This window comes from Malaclemys terrapin, chromosome 7 (assembly GCF_027887155.1).
Source record: "Malaclemys terrapin pileata isolate rMalTer1 chromosome 7, rMalTer1.hap1, whole genome shotgun sequence".
Classification (NCBI taxonomy): domain Eukaryota; kingdom Metazoa; phylum Chordata; order Testudines; family Emydidae; genus Malaclemys; species Malaclemys terrapin.
Window position 1 is genome coordinate 99,515,268 of NC_071511.1, and position 21,619 is coordinate 99,536,886.

At 42.2% G+C, this 21,619-nt stretch overlaps 1 protein-coding gene across 2 annotated transcripts in view; it reads left to right on the forward strand.

Annotated features, from left to right (window-relative positions):
- CFAP46 (cilia and flagella associated protein 46) overlaps positions 1–21,619 on the forward strand; it is a 175,088-nt gene that overhangs the window by 65,306 nt on the left and 88,163 nt on the right. For both annotated transcript variants that reach the window (XM_054035846.1, XM_054035847.1), the window contains 4 exons: positions 479–583; positions 6,544–6,725; positions 19,719–19,850; positions 21,342–21,507. In XM_054035846.1, coding sequence (XP_053891821.1) covers positions 479–583; positions 6,544–6,725; positions 19,719–19,850; positions 21,342–21,507 — 585 coding nt within the window. The remainder of the gene's footprint in view (positions 1–478; positions 584–6,543; positions 6,726–19,718; positions 19,851–21,341; positions 21,508–21,619) is intronic.

Consider the following 21,619-nt stretch of genomic DNA (forward strand, 5'->3'; position numbering starts at 1 on the left):
GACCTCAAGCATATTTCAATAAATACATAATATCATATTTTCATTATATAATTAATATTAATTTGAATTTATGTTCTTGCTCATGTATTTCAATGGGAATGCCTGTTTTAAATAAAAACAAAAATAAAATATATCTAATAAAACCATGATCTCAGAATTTTGTAGCATATGTATTCATTGTATAGTTGCTAATCTCTTTCATATTGAAATTATTGGAGTTTTGATTTGACAGGAGTTATGAATGAAATGAAATAAATAAAAACTATCAAAATTTACATTTTAGGGACACAATAAAAAAACAGAAAGTTAACAGTTTTTCTTGTAGCTAAATGACCCTTTAATGCCAATGAGAGTTCTACATATATATTCCCAAACATAGTTAAAATATATCCTTTGTCTACTTATTGATTTTACATTATTTTATAATGTTTATATATGCATAAAGTTTGGAATAAATGCGACATTTCTTGCTTCTCAGAATGGCGAGGGACAAAATCCAATCACAAAAGTTCTTGTTGCTTTGGAAATGTACTCATGTAATGGCTTGGGTCTCATGGACTTTACTGTTCCCAGTTTGTCTCAGGTATTTAGCTTTATTTTACTAGGTTTTTACTTGTGATAATATGTAGGTCTACATACTGTAGATGTTGCTGGTATCTTTCTGTAATCTCTGTTTTGCATGGTTGGATACAAAATTATTTCTGCTGGAAAACTATAGTGTTTTTTATTTTCTTTTAAACTTTTTAAAATTAATGTAATGATCATAACAGTTAGTAAATTGACATCCCTGGAGATTAAATTCTCTACATTTAACCACAAAATGGGTCCAATAAGAATAGTGGGAGTGCAAGATTTCCCCTGCTATTCTACCAGCTGGGAGCTGCCAGATTCTGGTAAAGATGCATTCAATATCAGACCACACTTCCAGCCACTCATCTCTGTGGCAAAGATGACAATTTAACAGATGCTCTGTGTTGAAAATACTGTACAAAAACCCTAGCCAACACATACCTCAAGTATTCTCTAGTCACTTCTTGAGAGTGGGCACAAATAGAACCTGTGGCCATTTAAGGGAACATGAAGAGGTTTTCATTATTTGTGTCTCAGGAAGGCAGTAATACATCACTCTCCACAATTTCTTTAGTATGTGACTATTTGTTTTGGGGCAGATTTTGCCACCATTATTCATATTGATTAGTGCCATTCTCTAAATGTAACCCTACTGAGTTACTAAGCATGAGTCAGGGTGACAGAATCTGGCCTATATCCCAACTGTCAAAGTTGCCTTTGAGTTCTGTCAGTCTGTTTTGTAGTCATATCTGTATAACATCCACAATGCAGGGTATCAGCTATATCCCCCAGTTTCAGGGCATCTACACCTATATTCCCCCTCCATGATCCACGAAGGGCACTGACTTCAGGCTTCTGGCTCTCAGTAATTACCTCTTTTGGGTGGAAACCCACATCTCTCTCCCTCCTGACCAGGGACTTAAAGACTGCACAGTTCCCTGCTGTACACTTGTATATCCCCATCAAGCCAGACTGCCCAAAAGGCCTGTATCTTCACTTTGCTTTCCCTTGGAGGGTTATGACTAGTGTATTGCCTGCAGTTTTAAGCTCCTTATAAGCAAGCACATTTATCCTTGAGGTAGAAGCATTACAGAGAAAACATTAAAACAATAAAAAAAACTACATGCATGCTAAAAAGCTTACCAGAGGTCACCCTCAATTCCAACCTCATGCTCGGCTTTCAAAAGCCACAAGTGGGTTTTCTTGTGGTTACGAGTACATATCCATCTTAGAACCAGAACCCAGACTGGGCAGATCAGCCATTTTTTTATATACAGCTTGGGCCTTTAATCATGGTCTTGTGTAACAGGTAATTGGCAGACAAACCATCTTCTCAGGGCTTAGCTTCAAAAGTCTTGGTTTTTGCATAATGAGAGTTGGGGAATTTGCATTATCCTTGCCGTAGGTATTGCCCAGGAAATCCAATTAACACTTATTGTCCCAAAGTCCATACATGTCTAGCACATTTTCAGTGTAGTCATTTGAATTCCCAAATATCACATCTGCCCCCAGAGAGGTTACACATGATCACAGCCCACAATAATATATAAACTTAGTACAATAAGGTCTTTTACGGATACCATGAGAAATTAAGAACATAAGAATGGTCATACTGTGTCAGTCCAATGGTCCATTTAGCCCAGTATCCTGTCTTCTGACAGTGACCATTGCCAGACGTTTCAGAGGTAATGAACAGAACAGGACAATGTTGAGTGATCCATCACCTGTTTTCTAATACCAGCTTTTGGCAGTTATAAGTTTAGGGACACCTGGAACATGAGGTTGTGTCCCTGGCCATCTTGGCTAATAGCTGTTTATGGAGATATTCTCCATGAACTTACCTAATTTTTTTAACCTTCTTTTTTTTTTTTTTTTTGGCTTTCACAAGATTTCTTGGCAGTGAGTTCCAGAAGTTGACTGTTGTATGAAGAAGTACTTCCTTTTGTTTGTTTTAAACCAGCTGCCTATTAATTTCATTGGTGACCCATAGTGCTTGTGTTATGGAAAGGGATAAATAACACTTTTCTATACACTTTCTCCACACCATTCATGATTTTATAGACCTCAATCATATCCCCTCTTAGTTGTCTCTTTTCTAAGCTGAACAGTCCCAGTCTTTTTTTTTCCTCTCTCCTTGTATGGAAGGTGTACCATATCCCTAATCATTCCTGTTACCGTTCTCTGTACCTCTTCCAATTCTAATATATCTATTTTGAGATGAGGCAACCAGAATTGTATACAGTATTCATAGGGAGGGTGTACCATGGATTTATGGAGTGTCTTTCTGATATTTTCTGTCTTATCTATCTCTTTCCTAATGGTTCCTAACTATTAGCCTTTTTGAGTGGTGCTGCACATTGAGCGGCTGTATTCAGGGAACTATCCATGATGACTCCACGATCTCTTTGAATGGTAACAGATAATTTAGACCCTATAGTTTTGTATGTGTAGTTTTGGATTACATTTTTCAATGTGCATTGCTTTGCACTTATCAGCACTGAATTACATTTGTCATTTTGTCTCACAGTCACCCAGCTGGGTGAGATTCCTTTGTGAATCTTTGCTGTCATCTTAGGACTTAACTATCTTAAGGAATTTTGCATCATTTGCAAATTTTGCCACCTCACTATTCAGCCCTTTTTCCAGATCATTTTATGAACATGTTGAACAAGACAAGTTCCAGTACAAAACTTTGGGAGATCCTTATGTTTACCACTCTCCATTGTGAAAACTGACCATTTATTCCTACTCTTTGTTCCCTGTCTTTTAACCAGTTACTGATCCATCAGAGGACCTTCCGTCTTATCCCATGACTGTTTAGTTTGCTTAAGAGCCTTTGGTGAGGGACCTTGTCAAAGGCTTTCTGAAAGTCCACATACACTATATCAACTGGATCACCCCTGTCCACACGCTTGTTGACTCCCTCAGAGAATTCTAATAGATTGGTGAGGCATGATTTCCCCTTACAAAAGCCATGTTGAATCTATCTCAACATATCATGTTTATGTGTGTCTGATAATTTTGTTCTTTACTATAGTTTCATCCAGTTTGCCTGGTACTGAAGTTAGGCTTACTGGCCTGTAATTGTGTGGCTTTTTTAAAAAAATTGACATTACATTAGGTACCCTCCTGTCATTTGGTACAGTGGCTGATTTAAGTGATAGGTTATGTACCCCAGGTAGTAGTTCTGTTAGTAGAGTTCAAAACTCTTTGGTGAATATCATCTTGTCCTGGTAACGTATTGCTCTTTAAATTATCATGTTTTTCCAAAACCTCCTCTACATCTCAATCTGGAACAGTACCTCAGATTTGTCACCTACAAAGAATGACGTGGTTGTGGGATCTCCTCCATATCCTCTGCAGTGAAGACTGATGCAAAGAATTACTTTATCTTCTCTGCAATGGCCTGGTCTTCCTTGAGTGCTCTTTTAGCACCTCGATCATTCAGTGGCCCACTGACTGTTGTACTTAAAACAATCTTTGCTATTAGTTTTTGTGTCCATAGCCAGTTGCTCTTCAAATATTTTTCTGCGCCTGCCTTATTATACTTTTACACTTGACTTGCCAGAGTTTATACTTATTTTTATTTTCCTTATTTGACTTCAGATTTTTAAAGGAAGCTTTTTTGCCTCTAACCACCTGTTTTACTCTGTTTTTAGCCATAGTGGCATTTTTTGGTCTTCACTGTTTTGTTTTTAGCTGGGGTATTGTAGCGGTATGGCGACTCACCCCTGCGGCGCCTCCTGCTGGTCTTCTGGGAATTAGCTCTTTTCCAGCCGTTGGAGCACCCTCTGCAGGCCGGTGTCCTGCCACAGCTTGGCCCCCGTGTCCCTCCCAGGACTCGGTGCCCCTTGCAACCCCAGGGTGCTTGCCTCTGGCAGTAACCCCTCACTCTTAGGGTCTCCCCTCCCCGGGGAACTCCCACCCCCTATCCCCACCTCGCCTCAGTCGTAGGCTACTGCCAGTCACCAACTAGCCCCCGCTCCCTGGGGCAGACTGCAGTATAAGCCACTCATCACAGGCAAGGGGGTTTTAGACTTGTTGCCTTTCTCTGCAACCCATTACCTCCAGGGGCCTTGTACAAGGCCCTGCAGCCTGGGGAGTTGCTGGCCCAGAGCTCCCCAGCTCCTCTGGCCTTTCCCCAGCCCTGCTTCACTCCAGTACCCTTTAGCACTCAGGCAGCTAGGTCCATCTCCCTCCTCAGCTAGAGGGAGACTCTTGCTCCTGGTCCACTGCTCTCTTATAAGGGCCAGCTGGGCCCTTATTAAGCCAGCTATAGCTGTGGCTGCTTTCCCAATCAGCCCAGCTTTCAGAGCTGCAGCCCTCTCCAGGGCTGCTTTTACCACTGCAGCCTTCCCCAGGGCTGCTTGTCCCCTTCCAGGGCCGGAGTAGAGTGGTCACCTCACTACAGGTATACATTTAGTTTGAGTCTTTATTAAGGTGGTTTTAGAATAGTGTTTATGCAGTTTGCAGGCATTTAACTGTTCTGACTGTTCCTTTAAATTTACTTTTAACTAGCATCCTTGTTTTTGAAGTTAAATGCTTTTGTGGTGGGTTCCTTAGGCATTTTTTCCCGTACAAGGATGTTAAATTTAATCACATTATGGTTGTTATTACTGAGCAGTTGCCGTATGTGTCACACAGGGGTTTTTAATATTTTACATCCTACTGTAAAGAGATTTTTTTGAAAGCAGTGGCACATATTTTCCCACCTATTTGTAATCTTTTTTCGGGACTTGAAATTTACCACTTATGAATCTGATGAAATTGTTATTTAAACCTTTAGCAGATAGCTTGTTGTATCAACTGTCCCTAAAGATTGGATTCTTAGTAGCCATAAGTCTCTGCAGAGTTCATGAGATCTAGGTCTTGATGGCTGAGCTCCCATACACAGTTTCATAAACTAAAACAACCCTGCAACCCCCCAAAATCCTGACTAAATTTCCCCTGTACCAATCCACCAACCAACTCAGTCATTTTCACTAAGCTTTACTCAAATACCAGGGAATTCAGGTTATATGGTCTATATGTTAAGAAGACCCTTAGCTACTATCTAGACATAACTAAGCCTATATATAAGTATCCTTGCTGTTTGCAGAAATGTTACATATCAGTAACTATAGTTCTTTGAGTAAATTGTCCCACAGATCCTCAAGGCCAGCTAAAGGTTCAAATGATAATTGGTTATTTATTATTAGTTTCAGAAACAGAATATAATGTTGAATGCACCATTTTAAAAATCTGATTCCTCTTATTTGGCTCTAATAGAGGTTCCAATAGGTGAAAGAATTAAAAATAAAGTTGGAAACCTCAGTCCTTCTGTTTGGCATTCAGCACCAAGCCCCAAATTTTTTAGAAGATTCTGACTCAATGGATGGAGTGCAGGCATATGCCAAGAGTGGGAATCTATGCCAACAGTGTTCTTCAAGAACTATAGTCATCATAAATAACCTTTCTTTCCCAATTCTAATTCTGTAGGTCACATTCCACATTTTTCTTTGCCTGTAATTAGTAACTTTTTGTTTGTGTAGTGAACACAGTGTGTTTGATATTATACAAGATGCAAAGATAGATGGGCTGTGTTCCAAAGATTTTGCGATGTAAAAGACCAACAAAGAGAAGATAGGATAACTTTAAATTACTATATATACATTTTTTTAACATTTGTATTTGTGTGAATCAGGCGGATTTGAATGAAAAAAGATGGTGGCTCTGCAAACTGCTATTTGAATCAGGGCTTGTCTTATACGCTGATCATGAGAAAGTCATATCATGTACAGGGCAGTACCAAGTGAAGGACAGAAATACAATTATGTAATCATACCTTTATATATGTTGTTTTCTTTGAGTCTTTACAAAGTTGTTGGGTGACATATAAAATATTTAATATATACTTGCATACTGTTTATGAAAAGTGATTGACAATCAAAATTATAGCATAAGAGAACATATTTCTTTTGCTATTATTTGCAGTTAGTGAAAATGACTTTAGAATGCAACTGGTCAGATCCATTAGTGGAATTGCAGACATTGACACGACTTACACATTTTGCATATGCATCACATGACCATGAAATAGTGATGACTTGTTCCCAAAGAACCTTGCAACTAGATGATGCAGTTTTGTATGATACAGATGCGAAGAAACATGAAATGTAAGTATACAGAATTTTCAATTATAACATAAAATAACTTTAAAGCATTCAGTAATATAGGTACATTTTTGTGATAATATAATCAATATTGTTAAAGGTAAGGATCTGTTTTAAGAAGTAAAAAACTGTATTTAAGAGTAAAAGCTGAAGCTTCCCTCTTACTCACTTTATTGCGATTAGCAGTTCCAGCACTGTTTGAGCATTGAGGGCTAGATTATAAATTTACAATGCAGCTTGAGAAAGGGGCAATGCAGGAAGCAGATTGTGAGTCCTTGACTCAGTTCAGGAAAATGTGTAAACACATGCTAAAGGCCCATTGAAGTGAATCATATGCTTAAAGTTAAGCATGTGCTTAAGTGCTTCCCTAAATTGGGGCCTCTAACATTCACAATCTCGTTCCTGCTTTCACTTCATTCCAGGGAGAAGGTAATCTGTGCTAGCCGTTCTGGTGATGCAGGATTGTGTCCCTGATTGCACTGGGTTTAATGCATGGGCTGAATTGATGCAGTTTGGAGGTGGTGCCAAGACTGCCCACATCTCTGCTTATCTATTCCCTGATCACTTCTGTGGGAGGAGGAGGAGTAGCTCAGTGGCAGCTACTCTTTCCCCACATGGGGGATGGAGATGGAGGTAGCCCATATACGATGGGCTTTATGTTCCCTTATTCTCCTCTGCAGTCATGCAGCAGGCCCATGATTGAGACCTGGATTATTGTATATGTCATTTATGTTGTAGTACCTAGGTGCAATGAAAATGTTAAGAAAAGAGTTGCAGTCTCAAAACTGGCTTTATATCTGGGATTAAGGCAACTTCCACACTAGGTTGAGGATCTCCTGATACGGTCCTATCATCCAGAAAAGAAGATCCCCAGATTCTCATATACTTTAAGGGCAGAAGGGACCATTATGATCATCTAGTCTGACCTCCTGCACAACGCAGGCCACAGAATCTCACCCACCCACTCCTGTAACAAACCCCTAACCTATGCCTGAGTTACTGAAGTCCTCAAATCATGGTTTAAAGACCTCAAGGTGCAGAGAATCCTCCAGCAAGTGACCCGTGCCCCACGCTGCAGAGGAAGGTGAAAAACCTCCAGGGCCTCTGCCAATTTGCCCAGTAGGAAAAATCCTTCCTGACCCCAAATATGGCGATCAGTTAAATCCTGAGCATGTGGGCAAGACTCACCAGCCAGACACACAGGAAATAATTCTCTGTAGTAACTCAGATCCCACCCCATCTAACATCCCATCACAGACCATTGGGCATATTTACCTGCTAATAATCAAAGATCAATTAATTGCCAAAATTAGGTTATCCCATCATACCATCCCCTCCATAAACTTATCAAGCTTAGTCTTGAAGCAAGATATGTCTTTTTCCCCCACTACTTCCCTTGGAAGGCTGTTCCAGAACTTCACTCCTCTAATGGTTAGAAACCTTCGTCTAATTTCAAGTCTAAACTTCCTAATGTCCAGTTTATATCCATTTGTTCTTGTGTCCACATTGGTACTAAGCTTAAATAATTCCTCTCCCTCCCTGATATTTATCTCTCTGATATATTTATAAAGAGCAATCATATCTCCCCTCAGCCTTCTTTTGGTTAGGCTAAACAAGCCAAGCTCTTTGAGTCTCCTTTCATAAGACAGGTTTTCCATTCCTCGGATCATCCTAGTAGCCCTTCTCTGTACCTGTTCCAGTTTGAATTCATCCTTCTTAAACATGGGAGACCAGAACTGCACACAATATTCCAGATGAGGTCTCACCAGTGCCTTGTATAACGGTACTAACACCTCCTTATCTTTACTGGAAATACCTCGTCTGATGCATCCCAAGACCTCATTAGCTTTTTTAACAGCCATATCACATTGGCGGCTCATAGTCATCCTGTGATCAACCAATACTCTGAGATCCTTCTCCTCCTCTGTTACCTCCAACTAATGTGTCCCCAATTTATAACCAGATTTCTTGTTATTAATCCCTAAATGCATGACGTTGCACTTTTCACTATTAAATTTCATCCTATTACTATTACTCCAGTTTACAAGGTCATCCAGATCTTCCTGTATGATATCCCGGTCCTTCTCTGTATTAGCAATACCTCCCAGCTTTGTGTCATCCGCAAACTTTATTCGCACATTCCCACTGTTTGTGCCTAGGTCAGTAATAAAAAGATTAAATAAGATTGGTCCCAAAACCAATCCCTGAGGAACTCCACTAGTAACCTCCTTCCAGCCTGACAGTTCACCTTTCAGTATGACCCGTTGTAGTCTCCCCTTTAACCAGTTCCTTATCCACCTTTCAGTTTTCCTATTGATCCCCATCTTTTCCAATTTAGCTAATAATTCCCCATGTGGAACCGTATCAAATGCCTTACTGAAACCGAGGTAAATTAGATCCACTGCGTTTCCTTTGTCTAAAAAATCTGTTACCTTCTCAAAGGAGGAGATCAGGTTGGTTTGGCACAATTTACCTTTTGTAAAACCATGTTGTATTTTGTCCCAATTACCATTGACCTCAATGTCCTTAACTACTTTCTCCTTCAAAAATTTTTCGAAGACCTTGCATACTACAGATGTCAAACTAACAGGCCTATCATTACTCGTATCACTTTTTTTTCCTTTCTTAAAAATAGGAACTATGTTAGCGATTCTCCAGTCGTACGGTACAACCCCTGAGTTTACTGATTCATTAAAAATTCTTGCTAATGGGCTTGCAATTTCATGTGCCAGTTCCTTTAATATTCTTGGATGAAGATTATCTGGGTCCTCCGATTTAGTCCCATTAAGCTGTTCAAGTTTGGCTTCTACCTTGGATGTGGTAATATCTACCTCCGTATCCTTATTCCTATTTGTCATGCTACCATTATCCCTAAGCTCCTCATTAGCCTCATTAAAGACTGAGGCAAAGTATTTGTTTAGATATTGGGCCATGCCTAGATTATCCTTAACCTCCACTCCATCCTCAGTGTTTAGCGGTCCCACTTCTTTCTTTGTTTTCTTCTTATTTATATGGCTATAGAACCTTTTACTATTGGTTTTAATTCCCTTTGCAAGGTCCAACTCTACATGGCTTTTGGCCTTTCTCACTTTATCCCTACATGTTATGACGTCAATAAGGTAGCTTTCCTTGCTAATCCCTCCCATCTTCCACTCCTTGTAGGCTTTCTGCTTTTCCTTAATCATTCTCTGAGATGCTTGCTCATCCAGCTTGGTCTACAACTCCTGCCTATGAATTTTTCCCCCTTTCTTGGGATGCAGGCTTCTGATGGTTTCTGCAACTTTGACTTGAAGTAATTCCAGGCCTCTTCCGCCTTTAGATCCACAAGTTCTTCAGTCCAATCCACTTCCCTAACTAACTTCCTTAATTCTTTAAAGTTAGCCCTTTTGAAATCAAAAACCCTAGTCCCAGATCTATTTTTGTTTATCCTTCCATCTAGTTTGAACTGAATTAGCTCATGATCGCTCGAACCAAGGTTGTCCCCTACAACCATTTCTTCTATGAGGTCCTCCCTACTCACCAAAACCAAATCTAAAATGGCATCCCCTCTTGTTGGTTCTTCAACAACTTGGTGATGTATATATGCAGCCCAAAAAGGAAATGTAGTTTGACCAAACCTGGATGAAATTAGCCCAGTTAATAATATTCTTTTTATACTGTCAGGGAAAAAAGTAATTCTGGATGGAAAATTTTGAGCATAACTAAATGCTGACCTTAACTGGAAAAACATGTGCTCTTTATCATCTGCAACCATTCACTAGGAAATTGGCTTTCTAACTTTTTTTTTCAAATCTTTCAGCAAAATGAGATATTCAAATATATAGAGCTTTTGAATATCCTAGAGAACAGCTCTCTGAATAAAACAATGAATGGATAAAATATTTTCATCTTTGACACACAACTTTAGTCCAGGATTTGTCATAATTTCTCCAGTATCAATCAATGAAAATGAGTATTATTTGCATGGTAAAGAGCAACATTAGGGTAAAATAGGGCTTAAATTTGCTTTAATTTTCATTTTTTCAGTGTAAAAGTGAACTGTGGAACACTGGTAACCTCTAGTGGTCATAATCATTATTGCATAATAGTTTTTGCTCTAAAGCAGGGGTTGGCAACCTTTCAGAAGTGGTGTGCCGAGTCTTCATTTATTCCCTCTAATTTATGGTTTTGTGTGCCAGTAATACATTTTAACGTTTTTAGAAGGTCTCTTTCTATAAGTCTATAATATATAACTAAACTATTGTTGTATGTAAAGTAAATAAGGTTTTTAAAATGTTTAAGAAACTTCATTTAAAATTAAATTAAAATGCAGAGCACCCCGGACTGGTGACCAGGACCCGGGAAGTGTGAGTGTCACTGAAAATCAGATTGTGTGCCGCCTTTGGCACCCATGCCATAGGTTGCCTACCCCTGCTCTAAAGGGTAGGTGGTAGGCCAGGTAGACCCGGTAATGCAGTAAAAGTAAGTTCACTTTGAAATTTTTTCTTTTTATTCTCTTCTTTGCATACAGTTCAGTTTTTTAAAGTTTGCATAATATAGATACAACAGAATTTATTTTCCCTGCAAAAATCCTTTTTCTCTTAAAAGCTTTGAGATCCAAATGTCTCAGAATGGAACATTTTTATCTGATTTATTTCTTTTCTTAAACTGAACTCCTTCATTCCACCCCACCCTGAGTAAATTCACAGGGAGAAGATCAGAAGTGAAGTCATCTGGAGCCTTGTACATAGTTCTATTGTTTAAAGTTGCTGCCTAAGTCTAAAGTTATCACCTAACAAATTTCAGTGTTTTATAGAATCATAGAATCGTAGGACAGGAAGAGGCCTCATATAGTCCAGTTCCATGCATTCATGGCAGGACTAAGTATAACCTAGACCATCCCTGACAGGTGTTTGTCTAACCTGCTCTTAAAAATCTCCAATGATTCAGATTCCGCAACCTCTCTAGGCAATTTATTCCAGTTCTTAACTATCCTGACAGGAAGTTTTTCCTAATGTCCAACCTAAATCGTTCTTGCTGCAATTTAAGCCCATTGCTTCTTGTCCTATCCTCAGAGGTTAAGGACCATAATTTTTCTCCTTCCTCCTTGTAACAACCTTTTATGTACTTGAAAGCTGTTATCTGGTCCCCCCCTCATTCTTCTCTTCTCCAGAGTGAACAAACCCAATTTTTTCAGTATTCCCTCATAGATCATGTCTTCTAGCCCCTTAATTACTTTTGTTGCTCTTTTCTGGACTTTCTCCAATTTGTCTACATCTTTCTTGAAATGTGGTACCCAGAACTGGACACAATACTCCAGTTGAGGTCTAATCAGAGCAGAGTAGAGCGGAAGAATTACATCTTGTGTCTTCTTACATCATTCCTGCTAATACATCCCAGAATGATGTTTGCTTTTTTTGCAACAGTGTTATACTGTTGACTCATATTTAGCTTGTGATCCATTATGACCCCTATATCTCTTTCTGCAGTACTTCTTCCTAGGCAGTCATTTCCCATTTTGTATTATGCAGCCTTGGAAATACTTTGCTGTGGGAGGTCTAAAGATTGTGTCCTAATCTTGGAGCCCCTGTAAAAGTCTGAATAGGGTTCTACGTGTGTGTGTGTGTGTGTGTATGTATATATATATATATATATATATATATATATATAGTGACAAAGTTCCTCCTCTGCCTTGGTGGGTCCTGCGCTTATTGGTGGATTTGCTTGCTTCAGAGATTCATGGCAGCCCTCAGTTTGGCCACTTTTGCTAGCGGCTCAAACCTGCTGTTCACTCAGCTAACCTCATCACTGGCCAGCATGGGGAAAGGAAGGAGAACAATCCCCACAGTCTCTGCTGACCCACCTAGTGGGTCGGGGGGATAGGCCAGAGACCTTCCCCTCTGGTGGGACCCACAGTCCAGGTCACCTCCTCTTGTCTCAAATAGGGAGTTGAGGCGGATGGGGGGAACCCAGGTGCTCCCTGGGTGCTCCCTCTACTCCAGGTTCCAGCCCAGGGCCCTGTGAATTGCAACTTTCTACAGTATCTCTTGTAACGGCTGTGTGACAGCTACAACTCCCTGGGCTACTTCCCCATGGCCTCCTCCCAACTCCTTCTTTATCCTCACCACAGGACCTTCCTCTTGATGTCTGGTAATGCTTGTACTTCACAGTCCTCCAGCAGTACGCCTACTCACTCTCAGCTTTTTGTGCCTCTTGCTCCCAGCTCCTCACACACACGCCTCACTGGCCTGGTCTACACTATGAGTTTAGGTCGACTTTAGCAGCGTTAAATCGAATTAAGCCTGGACACGTCCACACGACGAAGCCCTTTTTTTCGACTTAAAGGGCCCTTTAAACCGGTTTCTTTACTCCACCTCTGACGAGGGGATTAGCGCTAAAATCGGCCTTTGCGTGTGGGATTTGGGGTAGTGTGGACGGAATTCAACGTTATTGGCCTCTGGGAGCTATCCCACAGTGCTTCATTGTGACCGCTCTGGACAGCACTCTCAACTCAGATGCACTGACCAGGTAGACAGGAAAAGCCCTGCAAACTTTTGAATTTCATTTCCTGTTTGCCCAGCGTGGAGAGCACAGGTGACCACGCGGAGCTCATCCGCACAGGTAACCATGATGGAGTCCCAGGATCACAAAAGAGCTCCATCATGGACCGAACGGGAGGTACGGAATCTGCTCGCCATATGGGGAGATGAATCAGTGCTAGCTGAACTCTGTAGCAGTAAACGAAATATTAGAAAAGGTCTCAAAGGCCATGAAGGACAGAGGCCATAACAGGGACACACAGCAATGCCGCGTGAAAATTAAGGAGCTAAGGCAAGCCTACCACAAAGCCAGAGAGGCAAACGGAAGGTCCGGGGCAGAGCCGCAAACATGCCGCTTCTACGCGGAGCTGCATGCGATGCTAGGGGATGCAGCCACCACTACCCCATCCGTGTGCTTTGACTCCATCAATGGAGAAACACGCAACAGGGAAGCGAGTTCGGGGTATGATGATGATGAAGATAATGAAGACAGCTCACAGCAAGGAAGCGGAGAAATCGGTTTCCCCAACAGCCAGGATATGTTTATCACCCTGGACCTGGAACCAGTAACCCCCGAACTCACCCAAGGTGTGCTCCCAGACCCTGAGGGCACACAAGGGACCTCTGGTGAGTGTACCTTTGTAAATATTACACATGGTTTAAAAGCAAGCATGTTTAATGATAATGATTAATTTGCCCAGGCAATCGCGGCCAGTACAGCTACTGGAAAAGTCTGTTAACGTGTATGGGGATGGAGCAGAAATCCTCCAGGGACATCTCCAGAAAGCTCTCCTTCATGTACTCCCAAAGCCTTTGCAAAAGGTTTCTGGGGAGGGCTGCCTTATCCCGTCCACCATGGTAGGACACTTTACGACGCCAGGCCAGTAGCACGTAGTCTGGAATCATTGCATAACAAAGCATGGCAGCATATGGTCCCGGTGTTTGCTGGCATGCAGACAACATCCATTCCTTATCTCTCTTTGTTATCCTCAGGAGAGTGATATCATTCACGGTCACCTGGTTGAAATGGGGTGATTTTATTAAGGGGACATTCAGAGATGCCCGTTCCTGCTCTGCTGAACAGAAATGTTCCCCGCTGTTAGCCACACGGTAGGGGGGAGGGGTGAAGTGATCATCCCAGAGAATTGGGGCGGTGGGTAGTTGGGTTTGTGCTGCATGTTAACCCGGAAACCGCAGCCCCTCCTTTTACATTGCAAACCCATTTTAAATGGCCAACCCAACAGATGCTTGGTATGGGAAATGAGGTCGCTACTGTTTGAAACCATTCCCACGTGTTAAGAAGGTTAAAAAAGCCAAAAGACTGTGGCTTACCATGGCTGCCTGCAAGCCGAAATCTGTTGCCTAGCACTGCGTGAGTGATCTCTCACACCAAACCGGCAGCCCTCAATATAAGAGGAAAAATGCGACCTTGTAACGAAAGCACATGTGCTGTGTAATGTGAACAGCAAAATTTAACGTGAAAGAGTGTACCCATTGTCCTCTAAAATGTGTCTTTTTTAACCACTTCTCCCTTCGCCGCCGCCAGCTGCAAATGTTTCTCCTTCACAGAGGCTAGTGAAGATTAGAAGGAGAAAATGGCGGACTCGGGATGATATGTTCTTGGAGCTCCAGATGTCCTCTCACGCTGACAGAGCACAGCAGAATGCGTGGAGGCAGTCAATGTCAGAGTGCAAAAAAGCACAATATGAACGAGAGGAGAGGTGGCGGGCTGAATCGCAGGCTGAAGAGAGCAAGTGGTGGGCTGAAGAGGATAAGTGGCATCAGCTTGCTGACAGAAGGCAAGAGTCGATGCTCCGGTTGCTGGAGCATCAAACTGATATGCTCCAGCGTATGGCTGAGCTGCAGGAAAGGCATCAGGAGCAGAGACCGCCGCTACAGCCCCTGTGTAACCAACAGCCCTCTTCCCCAAGTCCCATTGCCTCCTCACACAGACACCCAAGTACACGGTGTGGGGGGCTCCGGCCACCTAGTCACTCCACTCCAGATGATTGCCCGAGCATCGGAAGGCTGACCTTCAATAAGTGTTAAAGTTTTAAAGTTTTAAACTGCAGTGTGTCCTTTTCCTTCCCTCATCCCCCACCCATCCCGGGCTACCTTGACAATTATCCTCCTAGTTGTGTGATGAATTAATAAAGAATGCATGAATGTGAAGTAACAATGACTTTATTGCCTCTGCAAGCGGTGCTCGAAGGGGGGAGGGGAGGGTGGGGTGGTTAGTTTACAGGGAAGTAGAGTGAACTGGGGGTGGGGGGGTGGAGGGTTCATCAAGGAGAAACAAACAGAAGTTTCACACCATAGCCTGGCCAGTCACAAAACTTGTTTTCAAAGCTTCTCTGATGTGCACCGCGCCCTGCTGTACTCTTAACGGCCCTGGTGTCTGACTGCGTGTAATCAGCGGCCAGGCAATTTGCCTCAACCTCCCACCCCGCCATAAATGTCTTCCCCTTACTCTCACAGATATTGTGGAGCGCAAAGCAAGCAGCAATAACAATGGGGATATTGGGTTCGCTGAGGTCTATCTGAGTCAGTAAGCTGCGCCAGCGTCCAAATGCACATTCCACCACCATTCGGCACTTGCTCAGCCTATAGTTGAACAGGTCCTGACTACTGTCCAGGCTGCCTGGGTACAGCTTCATGAGCATTAAGGGGTAGGCTGGGTCCCCAAGGATAACGATAGGCATTTCAACATCCCCAACGGTTATTTTCTGGTCGGGGAAGAAAGTCCCTTCCTCCAGCTTTCGAAACAGACCAGAGTGCCTGAAGACGCGAGCATCATGTACCTTTCCCGGCCATCCCATGTTGATGTTGGTGAAACATCCCTTGTGATCCACCAGGGCTTCTAGCAGCATTGAAAAGTACCACTTGCAGTTTATGTACTCGGTGGCTTGGTGCTCCGGGTGACAAGATAGGGATATGGGTTCCGTCTATTGCCCCACCACAGTTTGGGAATCCCATTGCAGCAAAGCCATCCTCTATGACTTGCACGTTTCCCAGAGTCACTACCCTTGATATCAGCAGGTCTTTGATTGCCCTGGCAACTTGGATCACAGCAGCACCCACAGTAGATTTGCCCACTCCAAATTGATTCCTGACTGACCGGTAGCTGTCTGGCGTTGCAAGCTTCCACAGGGCTATTGCCACTCGCTTCTCAACTGTGAGGGCTGCTCTCATCCTGGTATTCTGGCACTTCAGGGCAGGAGAAAGCAAGTCACAAAGTTCCATGGAAGTGCCCTTACGCATGCGAAAGTTTTGCAGCCACTGGGAATCGTCCCACACCTGCAACACTATGCGGTCCCACCAGTCTGTGTTTGTTTCCCGGGCCCAGAATCAGCGTTCCACGGCATGAACCTGCCCCAGTAACACCATGATTTGCACATTGCTGGGGCCGGTACTTTGTGAGAGGTCTATGTCCATGTCAATTTCCTCATCACTCTCGTCGCCGCGCTGCAATCGCCTTCTTGCCTGGTCCTGGTTTTGCTTTGGCATGTTCTGGCTCTGCATATACTCCAGGACAATGCGCGTGGTGTTCATAGTGCTCATAATTGCCGCGGTGATCTGAGCGGGCTCCCTGATCCCACTGCTATGGCGTCTGGGCTGAAAAAAGGCGCGAAACTAGTGTCTGACGGAGGGCGGGAGGGTGGGGTGAGTGACGACGTGGCGTACAGGTACAGGGAATTAAAATCAACAAAGGTGGCTGTGCATCAGGGAGAAACATAAACAACTGTCACACAGAATGGCCCCCCTAAAGATTGAACTCAAAACCCTGGGTTTAGCAAGCCGTTGATTTCACAGAGGGAGGGGGAAGCAAATAAATACAGAACAAATCTGGTCCATCTATTTTTACATCTTAAGCTGGCAGCAGACGGTGCAACATGACTGATAGCCATCCGCATCTTCTGGGTGCTTGGCAGAAAATGCTGTATTACGACGGCTAGCCATCATCGTCAAGACGGTTCAATAGGACTGCTTGGTCTCCTGGAGACAAAATGAAGAATCAGATGCCCAGAGTGGAAAGTTTGGTTCAGTATTTCTTAGAGGAATCTGCTGAAGAAGTTTCCCAGGTGCCTCTGATTGAACTCACTGAGGAATATGACGATGATGGATATCAATCGTAATACACCATCCACTGCCAAAAGTTAAGGAGCTGCTGCTGTGTAGCAATGCAGTACCGCGTCTGTTGGCACCCAGATGACATATGGTGACGGTGAGCTGAGCTGAGCGGGCTCCATGCTTGCCGTGGTATGTTGTCTGCACAGGTAACCCAGGTAAAAAGGCGCGAATCGATTGTCTGCTGGGGCCTGACGACATGTACCCAGAACCCCCCACGACACTGTTTTTGCATCATCAGGCATTGGGATCTCAACCTAGAATTCCAATGGGCGGCGGAGACTGCGGGAACTGTGGGATAGCTACCCACAGTGCAACGCTCCGGAAGTCAATGCTAGCCTCAGTACTGTGGACGCGGTCCGGCGACTTAATGCACTTAGAGCATTTTATGTGGGGACACACACAATCGACTGTATAAAACTGATATCTATAAAACCGGGTTCTATAAATTCGACCTAATTTCGTAGTGTAGACATACCCACTGACTGAAGTGAGGTCGTTTTTAAACCAGGTGCCCTGATTCGCCTGCCTTAATTGATTCTAGCAGCTTCTTAATTGGCTCCAGGTGTCCTAATTAGCTTGTCTGCCTTAATTGGTTCCAGCAAGTTCCTATTTGTTCTGGAACTGCCCCTATTACCTTACCCAGGGAAAAGGGACCTGCTTAACCTGGAGCTAATATATCTGCCTTCTACCACTCTCCTGTAGCCATCTGGTCCAACCCTGTCACTATATATAATATATATAAAAAGAGAGAGAGAGAGAGAGAGAAAGCTGCATTAGTGTTAGGACATGTCTACACATATAGTGCTGCAGCAGTACAGTATATCGATGCAGTTGCGCTACTGCAGCATGTCTGGTGAAGACGCTCTAAGCCGACAGCTCTCCTGTCAGCATAATAAAATCACCTATGTGATTGGCAGAAGCTATATTGGTGGGAGAAGCTCTCCCACCGACATATCGCTGTGCACACAAGCATTCATGTTCGTGTAACATATAGGGCCCTACCAAATTCGTGGCCAAGAAAAATGCGTCACAGACTGTGAAATCTGGTCTTTTATGTGCTTTTACCCTATACTAGACAGATTTCATGGAGGAGACCAGCGTTTCTCAAATTGGGGGTCCTGACCCAAAAGGGAGTTGCGGGGGGGGGGGTCACAAGTTTATTTTAGGGAGGACGTGGTATTGCCACCCTTACTTCTGCGCTGCCTTGAGAGCTGGATGGCCGTACAGAGATGGTTGTTGGTCGACTGCCCAGCTCTGAAGGCAGCACCCTGCCAGCAGCAGCACAGAAGTAAGGGTGGCATGGTATGGTATTGCCACCCTTACTTCTGTGCTGCTGCCTTCAGAGCTGGGTAGCCAGAGAGTGGCAGCTGCTGACTGAGGGCCCAGCTCTGCAGGCAGCATTGCAGAAGTAAGGGTGTCAATACCATGCTCTGCCATCCTTGCTTCTGCAGTGCTGCTGGCAGTGGCTCTGCTTTCAGAGCTGGGCTCCCAGCTAGCAGCCACCACTCTCCAGCTGCCCAGCTCTGAAGGCAGCGCCGCTGCCTGCAGCAGCTCAGAAGTAAGGGTAGCAGTACCATAACCCCTCCACACACAATAACTTTGCAAACTCCCCACCCCCCCAAATCCTTTTTGGGTCAGGACCCCTACAATTATAATACCATGAAATTTCAGATTTAAATAGCTGAAATCATGAAATTTATGATTTTTAAAATCCTATGACCGTGGAACTGACAAAAATGGACCATGAATTTGGTAGGGCCCTGTTTATGTCACTCAGGGGGGTGGTTTATTCACATTTCTGAGCGACATAAGTTATGCTGACATAGGCTGTAGTGTAGACATAGCCTTAGAGTTGAGGAAGGTCAGTCCCAGAAGGAACAAGAAGGATAACAAATTTTCCATACTGGTTTGTTTTGTTTTCTAAAAAACGCACACAAGTTTTAGGCTAACTATATCACAAAAATCCTGAATTAAGTTTTTGTTTGACTTGGATTTTGATTGTGCGTAAGGTGATAAACCCTAACATATTTTATCTCTGTAATTAATGTAAATGTTGTTATCCCTAATATGATTCCAGTATTATTTTACAGAACCAGAAAGGGAGAGTATAAAAAGTATAGAGTAATGTTCGTTTTATATTAGTTTCATAATGTTGTATCTGATGATTAAAAAGGTTTTCAAATTTAGTTTATCATGTTAGTAGAAACTGAATAAACGTTTTTAAGTACAAAGTCTGTAATACCACCATTTTGTAAAAGACAAAGACTGTAGACATCAGTCAATGGGAATGGATGCATTCTCACTCTATACATTTAGAACACATCATGAATTATTTGTCTTTATGCAGAGATGATTACACAGCAAGGCAAGAAATGTTAAGCACTGCTGCTTGTATACAGGGGAGGAGTATAATGGAAAATTTGGCTGGAAAAAAACATTTGCGCTTAGCAGCATCAAAAGCCTTTGTTCAAAGTGCAAGGTATGTTGTATTTTGATGGAGCCCAGCAGAATAATTTAATGCAGCTTTAATTTTTTATATAATTCCTGTTTTGGAACCAGATCAACATATTCTTCTTTTCCAAGAAGTGGCTTAAGTGCAAAATGTTGTGGGCTGAAATACTTAACGAAGGATCTGGTGGAATCTTCCAGTTCAGAAAAATCCTGAATACTCATGTCTACCATATAGCTGGATACTGGAGCTTCAAAATAGTATCTTTAAATTCACTACTGATCAATGAAGGTGAAGCCACAGATCCAAAGTGAGGGAGAACCTATTATCTAATACCAGTAGGAAATAGCAGTACTGGGGACAGTGAAAAAATATCAGTCTTCCAAACAAAAGGAAAAAATAATTGGTCCCACTGGCAGTCAAAAGTAGATAGGATATGAATTTTTGATAGATGAGAATCCGAAGGTTTAACCTGAGACTGCCAATATTCCAGCTCTTTTTTAGAAGTGTGTGATAAGATAAGTTTGAGGAAACAGTGTAACAGAATCATTAGAGGATATCCAGTTAAAGCGAACAATTCTGTGCCTCTTTAAATGCAAATGATGAGACTTCTTCATAAGTAATAGAGTATTCTGTACTGAGTTGGGCATAGCTGGACAGAGATTCTAAGAGGGAAGCAAGAAATATTGTTTGCAAAATATTGGCTATAATAATAAATCCAGTGACAAGTTATATGAAGGGAAATACAGAGTTTTTAAAAATGCTAAAATTGCATAACTGTCAGACACCATGACCATTCTGGTAAGCATAGTGAGTAAGCCTTAGGCATCATCATCTGGTAACAGTCTGTTATTTCAGAAGATTCCCATTTACAGCTAGATGATGGGATTTAAGCCACTGAGTAGAAAGATGGCATGGTACCACACCTGGGAGAGAATTATTAACTTCAGGACACAAAAATAGCCATTGCATGGAATATTGAGAATAGACCTATTCTTGTACGGAACTAGAGACATTGAAGTTGTCCTCATGTTACCTTGGTACTTCATCATAGTGTGTGAAACCACATATTAGCTTAAGGGTTATTTTAAAAAAATGATACTGTAATGAGAAATTAACATGGTTGGGGGAGAAAATACAATAGCTTAAAAATAGAGAGTTTTATTATGAGTCCCAAGTACAATTTCAACAGTTTTAGTAATAAAGAATCTTCAAATGGGTTACAAGTAAATATAACACATAGATATTACTGGTATCATATAAAAGTATATTTTTTACATATTTCTTACTGCTGCTGTTTGTGAGTGTGAACATATTCTTTACCCAAAATGGAAAATGCTTTCTATAGTGGGTTAATTCAAAAGCCCCTCATCTGAGGGGGACATATATAAATCCTGATTAAGACACAAAGGGAGCTGAGTTGGGTGGTTTCATGGTTATGCTTAGCAGACATTGACTACAACATGCAGTTTAGCATGAATGGCAGTCTTTTCTCAGTTTAATCATGCTTTTCTCCCTCAGATATGCAGGTGAAACAGGAAACTGTACCCTTGTAATACTGGCAGCTAGACACTTCTGGAATGCATGTTTACCTTTTATAGGATCTCCACAAGACAGAGAACAGCTTAAAGAGCCCACAGAAACAATTCTCAAAAGCATCACTAAAGCAGAATCTAAAATTAAGCAGGTAAGATTATCTAATAAGTAGCAACATTTTAGTAGAATTTACTGACCGGTTGTGATTTTGAAGCAAAATTTTGCTTTACTTTGAAACTATGGATATTTTCTTCAGGATTTTC